The 23,847-nt window shown below is 37.5% G+C and overlaps 1 protein-coding gene across 1 annotated transcript in view; it reads left to right on the top strand.

Moving 5' to 3' along the window:
* Positions 1 to 23,847, top strand: part of LOC132098887 (plexin-B2-like) — a 111,632-nt gene that overhangs the window by 78,009 nt on the left and 9,776 nt on the right. Inside the window, exons 3-22 of the mRNA XM_059505154.1 lie at positions 12,908 to 14,020; positions 14,107 to 14,295; positions 14,589 to 14,717; positions 15,184 to 15,284; positions 15,616 to 15,742; positions 16,375 to 16,537; positions 17,165 to 17,276; positions 17,366 to 17,477; positions 17,617 to 17,730; positions 18,165 to 18,260; positions 18,570 to 18,657; positions 19,463 to 19,623; positions 20,059 to 20,207; positions 20,592 to 20,715; positions 21,417 to 21,553; positions 21,638 to 21,814; positions 21,968 to 22,079; positions 23,000 to 23,209; positions 23,299 to 23,478; positions 23,553 to 23,689. Coding sequence (XP_059361137.1) covers positions 12,908 to 14,020; positions 14,107 to 14,295; positions 14,589 to 14,717; positions 15,184 to 15,284; positions 15,616 to 15,742; positions 16,375 to 16,537; positions 17,165 to 17,276; positions 17,366 to 17,477; positions 17,617 to 17,730; positions 18,165 to 18,260; positions 18,570 to 18,657; positions 19,463 to 19,623; positions 20,059 to 20,207; positions 20,592 to 20,715; positions 21,417 to 21,553; positions 21,638 to 21,814; positions 21,968 to 22,079; positions 23,000 to 23,209; positions 23,299 to 23,478; positions 23,553 to 23,689 — 3,731 coding nt within the window. The remainder of the gene's footprint in view (positions 1 to 12,907; positions 14,021 to 14,106; positions 14,296 to 14,588; positions 14,718 to 15,183; positions 15,285 to 15,615; positions 15,743 to 16,374; positions 16,538 to 17,164; positions 17,277 to 17,365; positions 17,478 to 17,616; positions 17,731 to 18,164; positions 18,261 to 18,569; positions 18,658 to 19,462; positions 19,624 to 20,058; positions 20,208 to 20,591; positions 20,716 to 21,416; positions 21,554 to 21,637; positions 21,815 to 21,967; positions 22,080 to 22,999; positions 23,210 to 23,298; positions 23,479 to 23,552; positions 23,690 to 23,847) is intronic.

The following is a 23,847-nucleotide window of genomic DNA, read 5'->3' as shown; positions in this document are numbered from 1 at the left end:
CATCAAATCATTCTTATTATTGAACCTTATTGTTTGGGAGGTTAATTTTGACAAATTTACAATGGGAGAGTAAGTGAGAGTGAGAACTGAACACCATACTACTACTAAAGATTTCCTGTATAAAGCCCCTTTGGCATTAAGTGGGTCATACAGTGGGTTAGCCCTAAAGGATTTGTGAAGTATTAATGGCTGCAGCTGTGATTATTGGAATTTATTCATTATGGAAATTATTTTTTTTATCTTTTTAAGCCCTCTGTAATGAGTGTAGAGGCATGTTCTACTGTCCAAGTACAGGAACTATGGATATGATGGCTAAGGTCCATTTATGAGGGCTAGGCTGAATAATTTGCCCCTTGAACATGTTATCTAAACCCAACTCCAACTGATCACCTGATGTGATGCAGTTCAGGGTAAAGTAGGTCAAACTGTTAGTGGAGGGTCAGATTTTGATAACATTCAGGGGCCCAAATGTCCCAACAAGGACAGGAAAACCTGAAACCAGGTTTGCATGACAGAACTGAAACTGAAAGTTGCTTTCTAAAATAAATAATTTTTGTATTTATTTGTATTTATTTCACTGGATTTATTTTTATTTTTATTTTCTTTCAGTATAGAGATATTAATATATTTCAGTATTACATTTTTTTCTTATTATTATTTAGAAAAATTATGTAAAAACATGTTGTTTTATTTAGGGGTGCACCGATCAAGATCGGCCGATCGTTAATGCGCATTTCGTCAGTAAAGCCGGTTCTCTAATCAGCGGTAAATTCCATCAGGTCCGTGATTTCACACAGAGCAGCTGTTACTACACAGAGCCGTTGTTAACTGAGAAGCTGCGCAAATAAACGCTGATAATGAACTTGGATTTGCGCAGCTTCTCAGGCCGATCTTGATCGGTGCACCCCTAGTTTTATTGCAGCAATATTATATATATTAGCTTTACTGTATATCAGCCTAACTTAAAGACCTGTAGATGAATGCATGTTATCATAGCAAATAAGATGCACTGCATATCGCTGAATTAAAACACATTTATCTTTATTTTACTTCAAATTAACAATATTTTTGAGAAAAAAAGTATCCATCGACTGTCACAGGTGGAATTACTACTTTTCTTAATCAAATGAGTAAAGACTATCAACCAATGTCGATAATGTCAAAATATCCACTGCTAATTTGACCTACCCAGTATGACATTTTATCACTAGTCTGCGATTTTGCTAATAAATTCAGCTCTGGGAAAATTTAATTGGCCCCTGTGTGATCTATCTGACAGATTTCTATTGTACAGTATTATTTGCTCCCAAAAACCCTCTTTAGCAGTTATAATCACTTTCTCTCTCTCTCCCTTTTTTCCATCTCTTTCCCGATCTCTCTGAAGACTGCCGAATCTGTCAGCCCTGGTAAAGTTATTGACTTTTACCCACAATCCTGTGCAAAAGAGATACTTTTCTGTGGAAAGACTCTGGGAGTCACACCTAATAAGGTGTGTGTGTGTGTGTGTGTGTGTGTGTTGGCCTGCAGCATTAGAGTCTTGGCTAATTAAACCCCAGTGTAATTTATTAATACAATGTGTTCTGGATGGAGCTGCCAGTTGTGTGTTTAAGTGAGAGCAATTAGGAAACCTATCAAGTGGAAAAGATACGTTATCTCTTTATGCAGTAAACTCCATAACTGGAGGGAAAATAGGGAGAGAGAGGGATGGAGAAGGAGGGATAGATAACAGAGAAAGCTTTTCCTTGCTTCACCGCCTCCGAGAAAACTCTTTGCCCCCTAAACTAGTCAGCAAACTCTTCCTCCAGTCTTTTAACTCCTTAACTGCAAGATTACACCATATCATTCTACTATCAGTGTTAGTTTATAAAGATTGTTTGCTCTATACGTTCCCTTTTCCACCTGCAACTGTTTTTTCCCTCCACTGAAAGTCATTGGGGACCAAAACAACATTCAATATTTAACATTCATCATGTTTAATTCGATATGTTATTTTCTGTTTCTTTTTAATTATTTGCGAAATTTACTAGCAGTTTGTGAGCGGCAATTGTTTCAAAGTACATTTTGGTTTAAAATAACATAAGTCTGAGTAAATCATTTTTGTATTAACTCTCCCTTTAATTAGAAAGGACCAGGACTGTCCAAATACTTTTTGCCATGTAGTAATTAATTTGTTTATTCACCCATCTGTTCATTCGTTTTGCTTCTCTTCCTCCATCTAAATGCTTGTTTTTGCTCTTTTAGCTGGTAAGCGAAGCCAAGTTTGCAGGCCAGTAACCTGGAATGTGGATTGCTGTGTTATTTTAGACTCCCATCAGGGGCACGATCCCACCAGCGGACACACACACAAAGACGGTCTTGTCATGGTGGTGCCTATTCGTACTTGGCTTCCTCTGTCTCTTAATTGTCTCCCTCTCACTTCCTTTTCAACAGTCTCTCTCTGAGTCTTTTGTTACGCGCACAATCGCTCATAGCTAGCCCTAAGTGGGAACCATCCACCCTAGCATTACTTCAAGGGCACTCTAAAGCGAACAGTTCTTTAGTATTCAATTTTGTTATATTATCACGTTACTGCTAGATAAAAGTACTTAAAGTGGTGCTGAATACAGCTGCGCACATTGTAAACTATTCGTATTCACGCCGAGGGTTCATTTGGGCAAACTTGAGGCACACAGCGGTGCGAAGACAATCCCTTAACTCTGTGTGCACGTGCATATTCGAGGTAATGGCTCGGGGGATCCTCTCTGTATTCCTAGCTTGTTGAAGGCGCTGAAGTGGAGAGAATTATAGATTCGGCACATTGAGCAGTCAAATTTAATCAACATGCCTGCTGTTCTCCATGAGCCACTGGGAGAGATGACACAGCTCCACACCACTGCCTGAGTGTGTCTGTGCGCATACGTGCATATCATGAGTTTGTTTCTGTCTAGCAGACTGCAAAGGAACCATACTTGTCTACATTTGTTAGTGTTTGAGTTATTCAGGTGTGAGTGGAATTGTGGACGAGTCGCCCCAGACCATAGGTCGCTTTTCATTTAGGAAAATGATCAAGCCAGTGTAGCAATTTAGAATAGTCCAAATTTAGTCAAAACTGATGCTGTTACTTTCTTTCTTAATGGATTCCTAATGTTCATCAATAGCTGTCTGTTCATTTTTAGGTAAGGGGTTTCTGAATTTGGCGATGCCAAAGATGCACAAATAATATCCCATTGCAAGGGACCCCTTTTTTAAATATAATGGAAGCTATTCACACTATTTTAAACATAAGAGCAGGTGCGGCTGTTTTTAACTTGAATGAAAAGCTTCCAGTGCCACATTCAATTACTTAAGCTGTACAACAATTTTTATGGTACTTGGCATTGCAAACTTGTATTTATTATATTTTTTTTATCATCATAAAACCTCATGTAAATAGATTTACTTTATATAACCTCTTTTTTTGTTATTTACATACAGTATAGTGGTAAATGAATCGAAAGTCTCTTAATGTCAAAAAAAAGTACAGATTTATAAACAACATGAGTTGACCAAACATGTGTTGCTTTAAATAACAAAACAAAATCCATAAAATACACTAATGATAAAAGAGAAAAATAACACCAATAATATACACTAAAAGCATCTGAAACAAAAAAAAAATGTTTTTTTTTTATATTATAAAGACTATAGCATTGTTTTAATGGTAAATAATTGCTGTTTATTTCCACTGTAATAGTGTGTGTGTGTGTATTATATTATTTTATCTGTCGACCCCCAGTACCTTTGCTGTTACTCCAAAGTTGCACTTAACTAAAGTCAGATGTGTGTCCTCAAGCCCTATTCCTCTGGTTATTTTTATATAGTCAGTGGAATATTTCCAAATTGTCTATAATGCAGCATGAATGGCTAAATATCTCTGTCGTTTTTTTGAAGATTAATGGTGATGGGCTGATATACCAGGACATTAATGAACTCTGTCCTTAACAAGATACGTTTAGATTACATTAGCATAACACAGACTCTCTATCCTCATGGCTCCATTGATCCAACGATCTTCCAACACGGCACGCTCGCGCACATGCATGCTCCACTTTGATCCCTGCCCGTGAAATAGCAGCTGATGTGTTGCTGACAAATTGCATCAAAATTGTTTTTGAGGAGATTTATGAAACTAAACTGCATTTGGGCATTCTGTGCTCGAACCTGGCTTATGAAAGCCTAGGCTACGTGTTTCACTCACTTTCATTTCCCATTCACTCTCTCTCTCTGCTGCTGATGACAGCTGTAGAATAGAGTGGTTATCTGCAGCACCAGTGATTGAGCGCAAAAATGCAGGAAGGTGAGAGGGGAAGACAGCAAAAGGCAGAGATTGTGATAGAGATGTTGTAGGAACTGTAATGAGGAAGAGGTTAAATTCAGCAGCTTCATAAATGCACAAATATGCATTTTTGCTCTTTATCTGTTTGTTTGTCCCCTTCATCCTCCTGGTGACCACCAGAGCCTTGAACTAGTTCATATCCAGCCAGAGTAATTACCTTAATCCTTACTCATCTTTGCACCTTTGCACTCATCTCTCACTTGATTGGGACCAGCTGGGTAGTGAACACACTCTCCTTTGCTCTCTCTTCATCCCTCACACACACACACACACAAACACAAACACACATACATATGCATGTTAGACAAGGGCATTCTTGCTATTAACCTCAATCTGTAAGTGCCTCAGTGCAGCTCTGCTCATTTGTAAACATTTCAATTGTCCATTCTGCATCTATATCCCGAATCCCCTTCATTTTCCAGTCAAACACAAAACACTTTAAAGGGATATGAGATGTACATTTAAATTTGTATTTATAGTTAAATTGTCATAATTGACTAACCCTCCTGTCATTTCAAGCTGTATGGCTTGGTTTCACATGCACACACACACACACACACACACACACACACACACACACACACAAATACACACCTAAATGTTTTATAAAAGTAGTCTATAAACTATATTTCATGTCTTCTGAAATCAAATGTTAGATTTATCTGAAGAAGGAATTAAAATGGAAGCTGTTCATTTAATTTTCATTGATACATAGGCAAAATCCTGGTCAGTGACAAAGTAATTGAGTTTATTTTTAACTGTCATTTGATTATCTTGATTACTACTGCACTGTCTGATACTTTTGGTTAAGATGACATCTTGTATCCTTTGCAGGGAACTACACTAACTTTTTCCACTGGTGGCACTTGCGCTACTAACTTTTTCAGTTACTGGCGCAAAACATGATTTGGTCGCACAAATTATTTAGGGGTGCTCAGATCACGATCGGCTAATCGTGAATTCGCATCTCTTCAGTAAAGCCGGTTCTCTAATCAGCGGTAAAAGCGCTAAATGTAGTAACAGCTGCTCTATGTGAAATCAAGCACCTGATGGAATTTACCGCTGATTAGAGAACCGGCTTTACTGACGAGATGCGCATAACGATCGGCCGATTGTGATCGGAGCACCCCTAAAATTATTTATAGGAAGCCTCTCTGGATAATAATAAACAATAATGAAACTGTATTGCATACAGATGTGCTTTTTATTTTACTTGCCATCTTTTAAACCACATGCCTTTTTGTTTTATTTCTTACAGTACACAGAGTGCATTGCTCCATCTTGGTACCTTAACCCAGGGCCGTAGCTGGGGTTAGAGGGGCCCTGGTGCAGGTTGTACATTGGGCCCTGTCTGAAATCGTTTAATTTGTACTGTATCTTCATTCTATTTATTTGTGCTATTTAAACAATGTTTACGTTTTTTTAGTTTGTAGGTGTCCAGAAACTAATTTAAAATAGCACTGCATAGTCTTCAATGTAAAATAAAATAAACAGTCAAACCAAAATGTATTCAGACACCTTCAACATTTCTCACATTATCACAGTTTCTTTGCTATAGTTTAGAAATTGGTAAAAAAAAAATATGACAAGAACTCAAGAGTTAAACTGTCAGAAAAAAATCATCTTGATAATGTCAGATAACCTTCATAGAAAGATATGTAATGGAATCAACCAAAACTTCAGAGAACTGTCAGTATTACAATATTTACACAACTATCAATACTTTGTTGAACAGTTACCAAGCAAGCAATGCTTAATTTTGTTCAGTCTGTGGTGTGAAAAGGTTGCATTAGCAATTAAAGAAAGAAACACTTAAGCAAAACATGGTCAGGTCCCTAATTATTTTTTTTTTTTATCAATTTCACTTGTAGTCTACAGTATGAAGAATTTTTGTGTACAATATTTCACAGATCAGTCTTTCACAGATCACAGTAATTTAGTCAAGAGCAGTGAGTGATTTACTTTCGTTTTCATACATCGACACCGACAGCAGAGCTAGTAAATTAGGCGCGGTCACTTTAAGAGACAATGAACGCATCCAATGATACACATCCGATTTTTTTCTCAACTCTTTACTTTCACTTAAGAAATACCACAGACTTTTTCGAACACACTTTCCAAGACGGGTATTTTGACATATTTTGTATGTATCTGTTGTCGGTACAAAAGCAAGAAGACTTTGAGACGCGTCTCAGCGTGCGCCCTGGACACCAGAACCCCCGCGGTGCTGAATTGAGCTCTTTCGCTTTTCGCTCTTCGCTCTTTTTTTCTGTTTGTTTAAACTGTGATTTGTATTTGTTCATTCAGGTGCAGTAGGACGCGAACGTCCTGAAGGAGAGCTCGGTTCAGTGTTGCTGTCCGTGAGACGCGGCTCTCTCGTGCGCACCGAACACAGCGCGCGAGTAACCAGCTACTCAGTTCAGCTTTCCCGCATCTTTGAATGTTTAAATTGGCAAGCCAACTTGATGTGTTGAATGTTCGGAGCACGTTATAAAATATATTATTAAAATACACATTTCTGTATTAATAAATGCTCATAATAAATCATAGCATAACACACAAGTAAGTACAAAAATAATCAGTGATACATTTGTGACCCCATAAAAATTAGGGTCGCAATGGCATTTCAAAAGGTCGCATATGCGACCATTTTGGTCGCATTGTAGTTCCCTGATCCTTTGAAACTATAATTGTTGTGACACAATACAGTCTTGTTGACTTCACAGACACATGCCAATGAAGGCCACGCAAGTCCACTTTGAATGTGCCATTTGGTAGGGCTGGGCGATATGTAGCATAAAATATATCTCGATATATTTTGCTATATCTCGATATACGATATATATCTCTATCTTTACAGGAAAAATAACCCCCCAAAAACTACTGTAAAAACAAATATGCCAAATATTACATGTTTAGGGCCCTATGAAATTTTTTATTTTTTCTTCACCATATGTTTTATTGTTATCTAATTCTGTGTTTAAGCAAGTGTAATTATTTAAATACATAAAAACAACTTCATTTGTTAATTTTTTTTCTTAAAATAGCCTTATGTGAAATGTTTTTTCCCCTCTGAAATTCTGTGTATTCAAATTTTTCTGGTTATCAAATGAAGGGATAAAACATTCATTTAATTTATCTTTTAATTATTGAAAATTAAGCAAACTTTATTTTTTGGTAAACAAAGGGGATTTACTATTAAAAAATAATACACAAAAGAAATGTTGTGTGATTATTCCTTAAATTAGGTTCGTTTCTTTTTAATAGTAGTAGTAGTAGGCTTTCTACATTCTGCTGAACAATAGGCTAGTAATAGATTTCTGCCAAATACTTTTATTTTGACAGGTTTACCTTTACAGTTCTGTGTATGTGATACTACAGTCTATGATGTGATATATGATGCTAGTTTTACTCAAATCAAACGGTCAGATGCTCATGAAGTGACTCTCAGTGCAGTTCTGGAGATGTTCATGTGTTCACATCTTTTTTTTAGTGAGAAGACAGAAGCTGAAATCACCGGAGCGTCACGCGCGCTTCCGGGTGTGTAATAAAACGAAGAAGCGCTTCTGATCCATTCATTAACACAGACACGCAGGATTCATATTTAAATAGACTTTTTCGGCTTAATATTTGTAGATATTAGTCCATATCGCGATTTGATGTGAGTGCAATGACCTACTTTTGATAATTCATTTAAAATTTGACAAATTCCGTGACATTCCACGTTAAACTGTAAATTCCGTTTTTATGACTGGATTCAGTGATTCTGTCCGCGTTTTCTGCATCGTGGAAATCATGGGGCCCTACAGTAGACATCTGCCTGCTGTTCGCCCGACGCCTTAAAACCAATATATCTCCATATAATGGAGCCAGTTGTCTTTTTTTAATACTAGTTCTGCAGCCTCCGTGCTGGTTGCAGACGCCGCCATGTTTATGAGACAACACGCGAGGGGAGGGGGAACAAAATCAAGGAGGCGTGGGCGAGCACAGCACAGAGAAGACAAACAAGCAAAGTGGCGGAATCAGAATTAAATATAAACAATATATCGAGATATACGATGTGTCAAAATCCATATTGTGTTTAAAAAATATCGATATACTTTAAATATCGATATATCGCCCACCCCTACCATTTGGGACAGAGCCAAAGTGAGAGGCAAATCTTCCAAGAGCATTGGAAAGTTCTCTCCCTTTTACATATTCAAAGAGCTCTTTCAATACTAGCCTGTATTCAATACTAGTTCATTTTACCTGTGCATGTCCAACCACTCGTGGTCCCTCTGATCCCAGCCTCAATTAGTCTGCCCGTCTCACCCGTCAATTATTCTGAGCTGTCCATGGAGATTGTCATTGAAAAGCAAAGGCAGAGGCGGCCATGACAGGAGGGCAGTACCTGGCATCCTACTCTGCATTACCAAACAGCAAGTTTTAAAGGTGAAGTGTGTAATTTCCATGCAAATAGCATCACCAAACGGATTCACTAAAATAATGGCTGTTTTCAATCCAAGTAGTTCTATAACACCTGGAGAAATCTATCTACATAGCATTGGTCAGCATGTGCAATTTTAAGAGGTCCCCGAAAATTGGGCAAAACATCTACTAGAGTAAAGTATAGGGCTGTACAATGTAGGGACAAAAAGCTGACATTGTAATATTTAGTTTTTCTGTGCTACATATTGCAATATGAAAAAAATTCTCAAGATGGCTCACATAGGTATATTTAAATAGGGGGTGATTTATCAGTGCATCTGCTTAGAAAAATTACTTTCCAAGTTGAAAAAAAAAGACTTTGACAACAACATTGTTTTAAGGTTGAATGATAAAAGGATAAATAAAAATATTAACAGTGTAGTAAAATATAAAAAGGACAGTGAAGTAACATCCATCTACCAATAGGGACTAACTGAACCATACTACCCAAACAAACCATGACATTTTGTTTGAGTCCAAGTCGAACCCTGATCTAACATTGGCAAACCAACAGGATGGGTTGGGCCCAAGTCCTTCTGAAGTTGCTTTGTTGGGTAAATCCTACAACAAACAGCCATGTTTTGACCGCATTGCAGAACTACATTTTGTACACTTTTTAGATTAGCCAGTGAATAGGATACTTATAGGTGTCTCTACCTATTAAGCTGTGACAGGAGAAAAGAGAAATGTGGAAAATATGAGGGAATATTGTAAATGATACACAAGTTAGCTGAACTTGACTGTGGAGAGAGTGAGTTAACAAGCTGCTAACAAGGGTCAAAGTCTGCGAGGGAATTTTAGAGAAGATGTGGGGTTTACTGTTAACTCGGCAGAGAAATTTCAGTGTAATGCCCCACGGTAAGAGTAGTGCCGGTTTAACACTTGTCTGCTTGTGTACTGAGCTACCGGTCATGTTGTTTCTTAACACAGAGAGAAGGAATAACAGACTGGTGCTGTTGGTCCAAACTGCAATACACACTCCCACTCACAACATGAGCATCAAACTCAGGTCTCTTTTCCTCCTCTCCTGCTTCCGCTGCATTGCGAGTTCATTTACGGGCAGATCAGGTTGAGATAGCCCTAAAGTAATTTAGAGGAAATGTGTGTGGCTTGGCTCCAGATCAAAAAAGCATTGAGAAATAAAGGAAAAACCATCTGAGCCATTGCCTCTGTTGTAAATCCAAGGAATACAGTGATACAGAAACACATAAACACTCTACTTCCTATTGGGTGAGTGATTGTCACATGAATGGGCCTCAGTGTAGGCAGGATGTTCTGGCAATGTGTGCTTGTTTGTGTATGACGGTAGACAAATTTTTTTTTACTGAAGATTGCAAGTGGAATTTGGTGCACTCGTTGTCACTATACTAGGGTGTTTTGGATGGTTTCCAGGTTATTGCTAAGATGTTCTAAGTTAGGTGTGTCAAATTCAATTCCTGGAGGGAATTAAAACATACCTGTTCCACATAATCAAGTCCTTCAGATTTATTTGAAAACTACATGAAATGTGTGTTGGAGTAGGGTTGGAACAAAACTCTGTAGGGTCAGGGCCTCCAAGAACAGGGGTGTAATCTAAATTCTAAGTGGTTTTTAGCAAGTTGCCATGTGTTTGCTAGGGTTTTAAGGGTGCTTGCTAAGGTGTTCATGGCAGTGCTGAGTGTTCCACTGTCCAAAGGTTTCTTTTATATTCTGGAACCTTTTGTTTGCCAATAACAAAAAAACTTGTTCATCAAAATTTTTTATTTATTCGCTATAGCTTCACACTTTATGGGATAGTTCACCTTAGAATGTAAATTCTGTTATTTACGGTTACTCAGCCTTATGTTGTCCCAAACCAGTATGACTTTCTTTACTTTTAAAAGTAAAGGTTCCAAAAGAAGGTTTCCACAGCAGTGTCATAGAAGAACCATTTTGGGTTCCCCAAGGAACTCATTTAGCAGTTCTTACAAAAACTATGGTGAAGGACATTTAAAGTATGTCTAAAAAAAAAACTTTTTGTACAGTGGAATGGTTCCATGGATTTTTAAGGTTCTTCATGATGAATCATGGATTCCAATAAAGAACCTGACATTTTTTTATTGTTCTGTGGAATTCAAGAAAATATTATGAAAAAAAGTAATTTCCTTTTTTTTTTCTTTATTATTATTTTTTTGTCCATAGAATGACAAAGTGGAGTCCAGTGTTGGTTCAACAAGTTTTTTTTTTCTCTTCAAGAATTGCATTTTCTTATGAACATTTTTTAAACTTTTTATCCTTAGAATTTTTATTCCTTTCTTTTCATTCCTTTATTCCTTTCTTGTTTATTAAACAATTATTTTCAAAATAGTTCAAACTGACTTATGTTTGTGTGTTAACATGCAAATCAATGAGTGTGTCATAAGGCACACTGCATTCTTTTGTGATCACATGACTTGCTTAGTCAGAGCTGTGTGGCACACTTAGCACAAATATCAAGTCTTCACTGAGAGACTGGCATCATTGTTCCTGTTAATGATTTGGTCTTGTGTTTTGAAGGGGGTCTTTTGAGTTTTTTTTCTAAAGCCGTACAGTCGTGACAAATCACGCATGCGCTCTGAATCAGCAGCAAAGACCACCTCCTGTTAACAGTTAACACTAGACTCTCACACACACATACACACAAGCAAAATTTAACACACTCCCCCCACAGTAACCTCTAATCTCATTGCAAACCCTGCACGCCAGAGCTCTGACAGACACTAAGTAAAAAGAAAAAGCTTGTCACTTCTGCCCTGCCTCATATCGTGTCTCTGGAGTCCCGTCATTAAAGCCAATAAGAACTGTAATATCCACTAAACTCTTAGCATGAATTCTTTGAGCTCTGGGCGCAGGATCATGGTGTCTGAGAGACTCCTGCCATTCGATTTTGCAGTAAAAGTTTTTGCTCTGGCAATCTAAACATCACAGTCAGTCGTGTGGAAGACCCCTCCAGAGGATTATCACCACGTTTAGGCATAATCATGGAATGGTCAGGAATATTGAGCCAGTATGGTTAATATTTCATCACCAAAACTACTTTTGCAAGCTGAAACTTGTAATCATCTAAAATTAGCTTAAGAATGTTCATATATGGAACGACTGTGATAAGATCTTCCTGTCTAACACAATAACTTTGCATGGCGTGCTGGTTATTATAGGGGTTGTTTACAGGAAAGAAGACAGGATTGTTTGGCCCACCTGCTGAAGTTGTACCCATAATTCATTGAGCCACCTTGTGATTGCTTTGATGAGCATTTGACTTCCACCCCAGTGTTTTTAGGACCAGCTGAATTGCTGAGGGGATGGATGAAAAGTAGAGTGAAAGGAGTACGAGATGGAGGATGAGCCTCTTTAGAAATTCTTCGCTTGTATCAGGCATGTCAAATCACGGAGCAATCCGCAACCCCTTTGAGGAAAGAGTTGAGAGGCCTGATAGATTTTTCTTTGAATTTAGTCTTTGTTGGTAGCACTTTTGACTAGTGCTTACTTAACTTTAGTATAATGATGCATACTAAAGAAATTCTCAAGCATCCAAAAAGATGTCGGTTTTCAAGTGTGAATCTATTAGTGCTGCCTGCTGAGGCAATCATCTCTGTTGGGTCAATGACAAATAAGTTAATAAAAATGAAAATCTTTTATTAATTTAGTTTATTACACATGTTTCAAGTTCTTAGATATGTCATCTTTGTATTCATGTTGGATTGATGTGCTTTTGATTACGTTTTTTTTATTTTTAGTGTTTTTTTATTTTTTTTCTGTGTTGGTGGCATAACATGACTTTTGGCGGACAAAGGTTTTTCATATATTGTTTTTTTTTTTTTTGACAAAACTGCTTCTGTTCTTTTTTCCCCTAAAAACATTATGCCAAACTCATTATGAAAGGACAGTTGTATCACCCTAACATTTCTGACTTTATGTCCCTCCCCATCAAAATATCAAAATTTATTTTAAATCTGAAATTAAATACGTGCTCACTATAGAAGATTTGCATTCAAGTCATTGTATTTATGAATTGCACAGGCATGTAAATTGGTTGCTGGCCTCTTATGTGATGTGTGTCTTGTTTTCTTTCAATCTCTTCAAAAGATGGCGTGGAGGACCCTGGCAGTTTTGTCACTGTTGCTGTGTTTTAGCTCATCTTGCTGTGGTGATTCTTTCACATCTGATACCATCATAAACAATGTTGTTCAGGACCCTCAAACTGGACGAATTTACCTGGGTGCCATTAATAACATCTATCAGCTGAACCATGACCTGCAGAAGGAGAGCAGTGCTGTAACAGGCCCTAGGCACGACAACCCACAATGCACTCCACCAATCACTACACAGTGCACTGATGCAAAGGATATGGACAATATCAACAAACTCATACTGGTTAACTCCGCCAATGGCACTTTGATCGTTTGCGGAAGCCTTTTCAGGGGCATCTGTTCTTTGGTAAACCTCAACAGCGTGGACAAACCGGTGTACTACAGTGACACTAAAGGGGAGAAGACCTATGTAGCCAGCACAGAGGAGTCTGTTACCGTAGTGGGAGCAATTTCTTATTTTATAGATACTAATACTAATGCAAACCTCAGCGTGTTTCTAGTGGGGAAGGGCTATGGTAGCTCGGACAGTTCAAAACTCATCAGCACCCGATTGCTGCAGGAGCATGGAGAAATGGATGTCTTTGAGAACATGGTTGACGCTTCCACTGTGCAAGCTAGTCCTTTCGTCCAGCGTTACCTCCACGACTTTCGCCATGCTTTCAAAGACGACGGCTACATCTACTTCTTGTTCTCGCGTACTCTGGGCACCAGTGACAACAGGAAGATCACATTTATAGCACGTCTGTGTGTGAATGACCATCATTATTATTCTTACACCGAACTTCAGCTAAACTGCTCTGTTAGCACTGAACAAAGGAAGATCACATACAACAAGGTCCAAACGGCGTATCTGGCCAAACCGGGAGAAAGTTTGACTGGGAAAATACCTTCGAATCCCAATGATAAGGTTCTGTTTGTGGTGTTCAGCACAGATGACAGCAGTGACGGTTCTGCCTTGTGCATGTATCCGCTTAGCAGCATTAACGCCAGACTTAAGGAGGTGATTGAGTCCTGCTACATAGGAGAACTTCTGGGGGACGATAAACCAAAGACTGTTTATTCACCCTACATCTCCAAGCCTGAGGCCATCTGCAAGCCCAAGAGAAATGTGAGATGTTGTTTCTTCCACTCTGCTTCAATGTTGTTTTGTGTTTTGTGACCCTTCTGAATGCGGTATGTCTTTTTGCCCAACAGAAGGAGATGGTGAAGAATTATACATGTGGTGCAGAGTTCCTGCCATCTCCACTAGCCAGTAAACCTGAGTACGCTCTGGCTGCCGAACCCATCTTCACCCGAATTGACATGTTGACAGCTGTAGCTGTGGCGGTTGAGAATGAGCACACTGTGGCATTTTTGGGAACCAGCGGAGCAGATGTCTTAAAGGTGAGTCCCATTTCAGGGTCTGGTTTCTCTCCTCTTTAAATTTCACTGAAGCTCTTGTGGTTTGACTGCTGTGGTGGTCTGGCTTAGTGGGTAACAGTTTGGGCTGGTGACCAAAAGGTTGTTGGTTTAAACCCAAGAATGGGTGAGTTATAAGTTACAACCACTTAAGAAATGCACTTAAATCCAAGGGCTTGCTGTAGATGAATTGCCCCGTAATGTGTTTACATGTAAGTCACTTTGGATAAAAGCATTTGCCGAATTAATTAATGCATTAATTAACTTTCTGCTTGCAGGTGCATCTTGACCCCAACCAAGCTTACCTTTATAACAGGATTCCAGGGGAACGCACAGATGGTGGTGTGAACAAAAACCTTTTTTTTAGTTCAACTTCGGATATCTTGTACATCACCACTGGCAGAAAGGTTTGTTAATGAACACAACTCGTATATCACATTACGTCAACAGAGATCATCCACTGGTTAAACCCTTTAATGTAGGTTTGCCAATCTTGAAGGAAATTTTTATAAAGTGGAACATATAGAGATATCTTGAAATATCACATGTGACATCCCTGGACTCCGTAATCTGCCACAAAAATGTAACAGCTGGCTGTCATATCATTTTAGCTAATCGGAAGACTTCGAAGCACTCTCTTCCTGTCAGTCATTTAACTCATTCACATGGCCCATATATTAAAAGCAGGAAACTGAGAGTGGAACACTCAATTTAACTGCCATAAACTGCTTCATGAGTTGGCAGTTTGTTGTACACAAATGCTATTTTATAACTGACTTAAACTCTAAATGCAGAAGCAGAATCTTAAATAAATGAACAAATTGTCATTTTAAAGGTTGTGGCTGTTATCTTAATTGTTTCTCTTTTGCATAGATCACCAAAGTGCCAGTGCAGGCTTGTGAGGAGAAGCATGATTGTCAGTCATGCGTCTCCCAGCGGGATCCATATTGCGGCTGGTGTGTGTTGGAAGGCCGGTAAGTGTGCCAGGTTCAATTTATTACCAAAAGCACAACATAATTTGGGCAGTCTTGTCCAGTAAAGGACTGGATGAGCAATAACACTGCCACATGACAAGACACGTGGCTCCTATAGGTCATGTGACTTTCATTCCTACTAAAGTATGTTTTAGAACAGGAAACAGTTTAGTGACATGATTCTGAAATTGTTTAAAATATGGTGTAATCTAAGTCTTAGTATTGTATGTTACATTTTAGCAAGCGGTATGTATTAGATATCTGCATGCAGTCCAGTTAAAGCAAATGCATTACGGCTCATTGCCCATGTTTGTCTGCTTTGCTCTTTCAGTTGTACTAGGAAAAAGGATTGTCGAAACGGAGAGAACGCCTGGTTGTGGAGTCCAAGTCAAACATGTGTAACTATTCAGTCCTTTGAGCCCCCCAACATCAGCTGCAAGAAAACCAAGCCTACACAGGTACTAAAGCATAACACGTACACAAACACACACACTGTGATATGGTCTGCAGTTATTTCAAACCCTAACCTCTTAAGGATTGACTCAGGATTGATATTTACTGGCTGTAACAGATCCAGTCTGTGAGTCTAATCCTTTTTTATAAGCTGACACGGTGAAGTTACTAAACAAGGCGTCTGAAACTATCGTATCATACCACATGAACGCACAGAGCACATTCATGCATTTCTAATATGTCTCAGAAGAAACTCAAGTGGTCATGGTTGATTGAAGAGGCTTCCTGTATACCGTAATTAAGTTCCTGGAATAACTTTTAACTTATTTGCTGAAATCAATATTATTTCATGTTTTGTATTGCATATTTCAGGGGGAAATACAGTCTGCAAAACCTGAAAATGTCAGGGAATTTTAAAATAGTGTTTTTCACAACAAATAACAATAAAATCTTTATTTTGAATATTTATTTTTTCTTGACTATTCAATATTTAAAATAAATAAAAAATGTAATTAATCCAAATCATATAAATGACTATAAAACTATATATCCGTGATTCAAAATGTGAGAATTGAATTTTTTCCATATTTATTTATTTATTTATCCTTAATCCTTATTTTCTGCTTTAATCTTGCAGGTGATGATTAACATGACCTCCCTGCCCAGTATCAGCAGTTCTGATGATGTGAAACTTACATGTGAGTTTGATGTCTACAAAAGTAAGGCAACTATGGAAGGCACAAGAGTCATTTGTGATCTCCCGATCTCTGAGAACATACCCCCCACACCCGAGACACAAGGTGAGAGCATCCTATTTGCCTTTAAATTTAATAATCACCTACTGTGAAGCCGTCCTTTTGCTGCCTCTTTTACTCAATAAACAAACAGATGGTGTTTGCCTAAAAATTATGAAAAGTTTTTCATTTCTTTAATTTTGTAATTTGCTAGTTGTGGGATTTTTAATTTGGAAACTGATTAGTCTGATAAGACTGATGTAACCATTAAACTGAAGCTGAATCTAATAGCAGATAGATTCTGAAGTTTAACCTATTGATTCTAGAGTTACGGAAAACTTGGATATGATTCCTATTTCCCATGATTTTAGAGTTACAGAAGAGTTTATAAGGTCATGCTTTCCTTGGGAATTGAACCCATTATCTAGGCATATCTTGCACCTGTTGAGCACTAGAAATTAAAAAGTTTTTTTTTCATATGAATTACCCCTGCCTAAAAGCTGATATTATTGTTGTTTGTCATGACTCTACAGTAACAAAAGCTTTTATCAAGTTGTGCTGTCCTTGGGAATTGAACCTATGACCTCGGCTTATCTAGCACCTTTTAAGCTCCCAAAATTCAGAACTGGCTGTATGAATTACTATTGCCTTAAAAACCCACATGATTCCCATTTCCCTTGTGAATGTGTGTAGATTTTGTAGCAGTGCCAGTGAAGATCACAGTAAATGACGGCATTGAAGTAGCATCTAGTGTGTTTGAGTTCTACAACTGCGCAGCTGTTGTGAAGAGATCAGAGAATACACCGTAAGTATGAGGGAGTGTTTTAAAAATGTGTACCCTGTGTAGCATTTATTTAGTGTTGTCTTTTAAATAACCGGCTGTGTGTTCTGCAGATGCATTGCATGTGTGACCAGTAAGTGGGGCTGCCAATGGAATATTCAGGATCACACATGCAGTGATCGAGATGACTCTGTCAAGGCTGATCATATCATCCAACACATGCAGGTGAATCTTGTTTGGATGAACGTATGCCTATATAAATGTGTCTGTTTGTGCTTTAATACTGTATATGGTGAGCCATCATCCTTCGGTGACAAAAGAGGTGAAATAACAGTTTTATTTCATTTTTTAATCATTATTACAGGATGACATGTGTCCTCAGTTTGAAATCACAGAACTCCTGCTTATTCCTGTTGGACTTAAAACCCCCATCGAATTTCAGGGCAAGAATTTGGATAAATATTTGGAAAAATATTCGGTAAGATATATGCATTACTACTTATTGTATTTTGTGTTTTTGTTACGTTTAGTATATTAATGTATATAATATATAAGGGAGTATATCCTTAAGTTTTTTTTTTGTAGATTAATGCATATCAGTTGGACATTTTGGCATTATTGATGTGAGAGATTGATTTATGTTCAAATGATTTTACGCTATAAAAATTTCTTTTCCATATTTTTTGCTTGTGTGGTGTCTCTTGTGTCACTTAATATACTGTATTACTTGCCAAAGCTAAATAATTTATCACAAAAAACCACGATTGACCAATCAGAAATATTTTAGAGAGCAATGAAGATGCGATATATTTACCCAATTTCCCAGCAAGGCAATTTGTCAATTTTTTTTAGTAAAATGCCTGTTATTAGAGTCTGCATATATAACATTGCTCTTTTTTTCATCTCTCTCAGGGGGAAAACTTTCAGATCGGCACTGAGCTCATGAAACAGGTTGGCGAGGTGACTAGGGAGCCTGATGGGTCAAAGTACAGATTTGAGGGTTTTGTGGTCAGTATGCTCTATTCCTCGTATTCCTCCTATAATGTCTCCCTCACTTTCTGCTTCTCTGTTCACACATTGATTTGTTTCTGGAGTTTGAGCACCAGCCAATATGGCAGTCACGGCTATTGAGCTGCATGTGTGTATAGGGCTCAGTCCTATGTAGGCGTAACAAAAAAACATAGTGATCGGGTTCACAAAGACATCACTTTGGCAGGGGAGAATTTTCTGCAGCAAACAGTTGTTCCAGATGCAGTGATGGGTTTGTTTGTATCTGTGTGTGTTTACTGACACTTTCTATTGTTTTTTTTATGCCAGTTTAAATATGACAAAGAGCCAGAGGTGAATGTGACGTTCTACATAAAGGATAAAAACACGGACAGGAAGATTGACAGCACCCTCAGAGGTACATTTAAATGAATTTTCATCATCATAGCTTACAGAAGCTGCAGTAAACATGTGGATCGTCAAGATGCAGAAAGGTAGTGTACAAAGATCAGATAAACCTCTTAAAATAAGCAGATTAGCATATGTTATATATCATTGGCATCTCGGGGACTGACTGGCTGAATCTTGTTTTTTTCGGGGGGGTTTTATATCCAACTAGTAATGTTTTAAACAATTTTAGCAGATGAACACTTCGAAATTGCATTTTCTGAAAATCAAATAGTTTTAAATTTTGAATGAACTATCCCTTTAACTACATAAGTATTAATAGCAAATTGCTAGCATACTTACATCATCCAGGTGTCTATTTGATGTCCATTTTTCAGCAGGAAGATGCCATTTTTAAAGGACTCATCTGCTACTCATTACCTAAATGTATCCCTTTAAGCTACGCTAAGCTGTGCTGGAATGTATTAATTAAACTTAGCTAACCACATAAAATTAAAGCCAATATCATTTAAAATATATGACTAAATATAAAGCCTACATATTCTGTTTATCGGCCACAAAAACAATGTACATTTGTACAGTTTGTTGACAGCATCGAAAATCTTTGTGCTAAATGTGACTAACAGACCACCAGCAATAAACAGCCTAATTTGCATAACACACAATTTTCGAAAACATAGTGATAAACAGCAGAGTTTAATCAAATGTTAATTTCTCTACAAAAAAAAAAAAAAAAAGTAAGCATATTTTGTCACAGATGATGGATTTAATGTCAGTTCTGTGAATTGTTTTGTTTCCTCCATTTTTCTACCCAGTGGTGCTCTACAACTGTTCGGTTAGACGTGAGGACTGCAGTTTGTGTAAGAACACTGATCAGAAGTATAACTGCGTGTGGTGCGATAGCACAAAATCCTGCATCTACAAAAACCTGTGTGGTCAGGAGCTAGACCAGTGTCCTCCTCCAAAGATCACTGACGTGAGGACAATTCTTATCTTTCTTTGCTTGATACTGTTGTTTGAATCTATTTTAAAAACTAGACGCTAACAGCTAAGCTCAAAATGCATCCAAGAATATATCATTGGCCTGACATCAGCTATTACCAATCTCACCATTCCCGGTTCAAATGCACCTCATGAATTCCTATTTTTCTTCACTAGAAAACACCATTTCTTTTCATCCTCTTCTCCATTTCTCATGCCTAGATGGTATATAGATGGCTCAGTCTCTTACTTTATTGTTTTGTTGAATCCATCTAAGACTCTAATGATCACACTGCCTTGTGCCTTTTTTATTACTCATCTTGCAAATGATCTTCTCCAAAGCAGCTGGATCACTCAAGGGCACAATGGTTATGGGTGATCTTTGTAACTCTATTTTATGGTTTTGAGTGCTGTTCTGCTTTCATTCCAGATTTTTCCTCGGTATGGGCCAAAGGAGGGACAGATCTCTGTCACTATAAAAGGCTCTAACTTGGGCATCAAGCAGGAGGACATTAAGAGTATCACCGTAGCTGGAGTGCCATGTACTCATCAGCCGGAGAGATACTCCGTCAGTACCAGGTAAAGCATGTTTGCCATATTAGATGAATGCGGTATCACAGCATTTACTGTAACGTTCAAAAATTTGGGGTCAGTAGGATTTTTTCATGATAAATTATTACTTTTATGCAACAAGGTAACATTATATTGATCAAAAGTAACAGTAAAGTACTTTCAAAATCTTACTGAGCCCAAACTTTTGTTTCCTTGTATCTGTGATCCTGTGGCTCAGTGGTAGAGCATTGCGTTAGCAGCACAAAAGGTTGTGGGTTTGATTCCCCGGGAACACATTAAGTAAAAAATGTTAGCCTGAATGCACTGTAAGTCGATTTGAATAAAAGTGTCAGCTAAATGCATAAATGCATTCAGTTTTACAATTTTTTATTTTTTATTTTTTTTTTTCAGTGTTGTGTGTGAGATCGGACCTTTCCCCTCACCCCCTCCTACAGACCTCTCGATCAGCGGAGTAGTGGAAGTGGAGGTGGAAGGAGGGAGAACAGGACAGTCGCAGGTTTCATTCACTTACAGGGTAAATGCATTCTTTATGATGAGTCCTTTGTGGCTGTTTATTTTCCTCCATCCGTTTTGCCTTTCTCTATGTAAATTTTATGTAAATTGCACACCTGAAAAGACCAGCTTAAACACAGAGGAATCCCAATGATGTTATCCAGCAAAATGTAGCTTGTAAAGAAGGTTGACCAAGGAAATCTTACTACTTAAAATTGATTTAAGAAATATTGCAGGCTAATAGGAAAATGTGTGTTTTCATTCTTTAAAATATACTGTAAAGTAGTTTATATATTTGTGTATTTTTTAATTAGTTATTCATTTTTCTTTTGTTTTCAAGCAGAATATTCTGTTTCAATTGGAAATGAGTCACATTTTAAAAGTAAAATGTATTTTTGGTTTTTAAAGTCTTATGGTCAACAAAGTTGTATTTATTTAATAAAAAAATGATTAACAACACTATTATTGTGAAATGTATTATCATTATTTTTATTTTGTAATGTGACAGTTTTCATAATAAAAACTGAATTTTCAGCAACCTTTATTACAGCCTTCAGTGTCACGTGATCTTTTAGAAATCTTAGTAACCCTAAAATTTTGAACAGTATGTCTTTTCAGACATTAATTTTATGTTTTCATTCACTGACAGTGTGAGCATAGCCTTATTAATGTTTAATAAATCTAGACTTATGTTAAAAATGTTTTTGTTGTTGCCCCCCCCAGGATCCTGTCCCAAGTGCTGTCTCCCCCTCTAAAGGTCCGGCTGCTGGAGGAACTGTCATCACGATCACGGGACAGGACCTAGACACGGCTAGTATAGATGACATCAGCATCACAGTGGACAAAGTGCCGTGTAAAGTGTGAGTAACAACGTGTTAAAAAGCAGATTTGATTTATCTTGGTCCAATTCTGATCGTGTCTTTCCATTTTTTTTAAACATGCAGATTGACATTTGGCCAGGAGATCACCTGCATGACAGGCCCACATGAAGGCAAGACTCCTTCAAATAAGTTGACAGTTTTTGTAAAGTATGGCAAGGTCACTTCCAAAGAAGTCAGCGGATTCGTATACTCAACCAATCCCAAAGTTACAGATTACGCCCCACGGGCCAGCTTTGTTTGGTAAGTCCATTTTTAAACCTCGCTTGCACATACAGCCCCACTATTGGGCTTTTCCAAGTTTGAATGCCATGTCTTGGAAATATGATCACAAATAAGATGTCAGCATGTATATGATGGTTCAGGGGTGAGAATATATGTCTTGTGTGTTTTCAGCGGAGGTCGTAAGATCATAGTGATGGGAACTGGATTTGATCTGGTGCAGAGAGCCACCATGCGAGTGCTGCCCTCTTCTGATGAGTTCAGTCAAAAGTCTAGCAATGTGGAGGTTTGTGTAATGTATTGTTTGTATTGTAAATAGAAGTCACCATTTACTCACCCTGATGTCATTAAAATTTGATGCAGTATGGTTGTTAATTAAAACTATTTTAACATGAATTTAAATAAATATAGAATAAAATATAAATATTAGAAAAAATATACATTTTGAAATTCTGGTTTGACAACTAACTAAAAAAAGTGTGTTGAAGTACTAAAATTTCTGAAACAAAAAATTAAAGCTAAATAGAAAAATATTAGCTAATAAAAATGACAAAAGCACATACATTTAGTAATACAAACTACATTTTAAATTAAAACTGATATAAAAAATTCTAACAAAAAATAATAAACATTTCTTAAATACTAATGTCTATTATTATAGATTAAATGTAATATTAAATTTTATTTGTCCATGGAATGCAAAAAGCAAACAGATATTTTCCAGTTTGTAGTAGACACAGGCTTCAAAATGGATTTTTAAAATGCAGCTTAAATGTACCTAAACAAATATTATTCCTTCTTTTGAAGCCATACAGTAGTTTTGAAAAGGTTGATATGTAAGTTCTTATTTATTGAAAGCTTTTTTACTCAGTGTCTCTTTTGCTTTCATTTGAAATCTTCATGTTTCCTATTTTTGTTCTGTCAGATGTTTTTGATTGGCCCAAGAAATCTCAGAATTGCATTTTGATGTAATTTCCTTTTTTTGATCAAATGTCTGGATGTCAAAACCAATTGCTCAGTTTCAAGCTCTGAGGAGTTTCCCCTCTCTCTCTTCTGTCTGCATCTACCTAATGTTTTCTTTCATCCATATCACTTCTCTTAGTGTTAATAAACAACATTCCTCACACAGCTGATAGCCTGCTGTCTTATTTCTTTTGTGAAATGTGTTTTATGCAGAGATAAACTAACTTGTTTTCTTTCCTGCAGTTCGTTGAAAAATGTATCAACAAGAGTGAAAACGTATTAGAGTTCCTCTCTCCGGCTGTGAACAAGACATACATAAACCAGTCCTTAAGAATGATCATCCAGCTGGACAACTTGGTGGAGAACTTGGCGGAGTTCGTTTACCATCAAGACCCCTCTTTCGATACGTTTACAGATAAACCCATCACGGAAAACAGCATCATCAGCATTCATGCAAGTGTTTTCACTAACGACTATAAAAAACTTCAGTAACTGCTGAATTTTTTTTTTAATTACTGCTTCATTGCTTTTCTCTGATACAGGGTAAAGGTTTATCTAAAGCAATGACTTTCAAAGAGGCCCAGGCATTTGTGGGCAATGTGCCATGCACGGTGACATTCCTGGAGGATGATAAGCTGTTCCTTGTGGCCCCCTCCAGCCCTCCGAATTCCACCTCCAGACGCCAGCGCAGAGACACCAGCTCAGAGGCTATGGAGCTGACGGTCAGAAATTGCTCTCTTTAAGTTTTAATCCCAGTTGGTGTAACCCTGCTTTCAACATTTCTTGTCTATTTCAGATCATTTTCGGAAACGGAGAGTGGACTGTTGGCACTGTTCGCTTTGAGAGGAAATACGAGGTTCCTCTTTACATCATCATTCCTGCGGTCCTCATTCCCATGGTCCTCTTTATTGCAGTGTCGATCTATTGCTACAGGTAACAAACCTCTGAGTGCACCAGACTGTAATAATGTGAACTTAATAAATTTGATTTAAAGTAGTGCATCAGACTCATTCCCTCCATCATTTCTTGTCCTCTCTCTATCATTAAAAAGAAGTAAAAAGAAAAAATATTCTGCAAATTAGAAGTACATT

Source organism: Carassius carassius, chromosome 22 (genome assembly GCF_963082965.1).
Source record: "Carassius carassius chromosome 22, fCarCar2.1, whole genome shotgun sequence".
NCBI classification, from domain to species: Eukaryota; Metazoa; Chordata; class Actinopteri; order Cypriniformes; family Cyprinidae; genus Carassius; species Carassius carassius.
The sequence above is the reverse complement of the archived record's forward strand: the minus strand, read 5'-3'. Positions and strand labels throughout refer to the sequence as shown.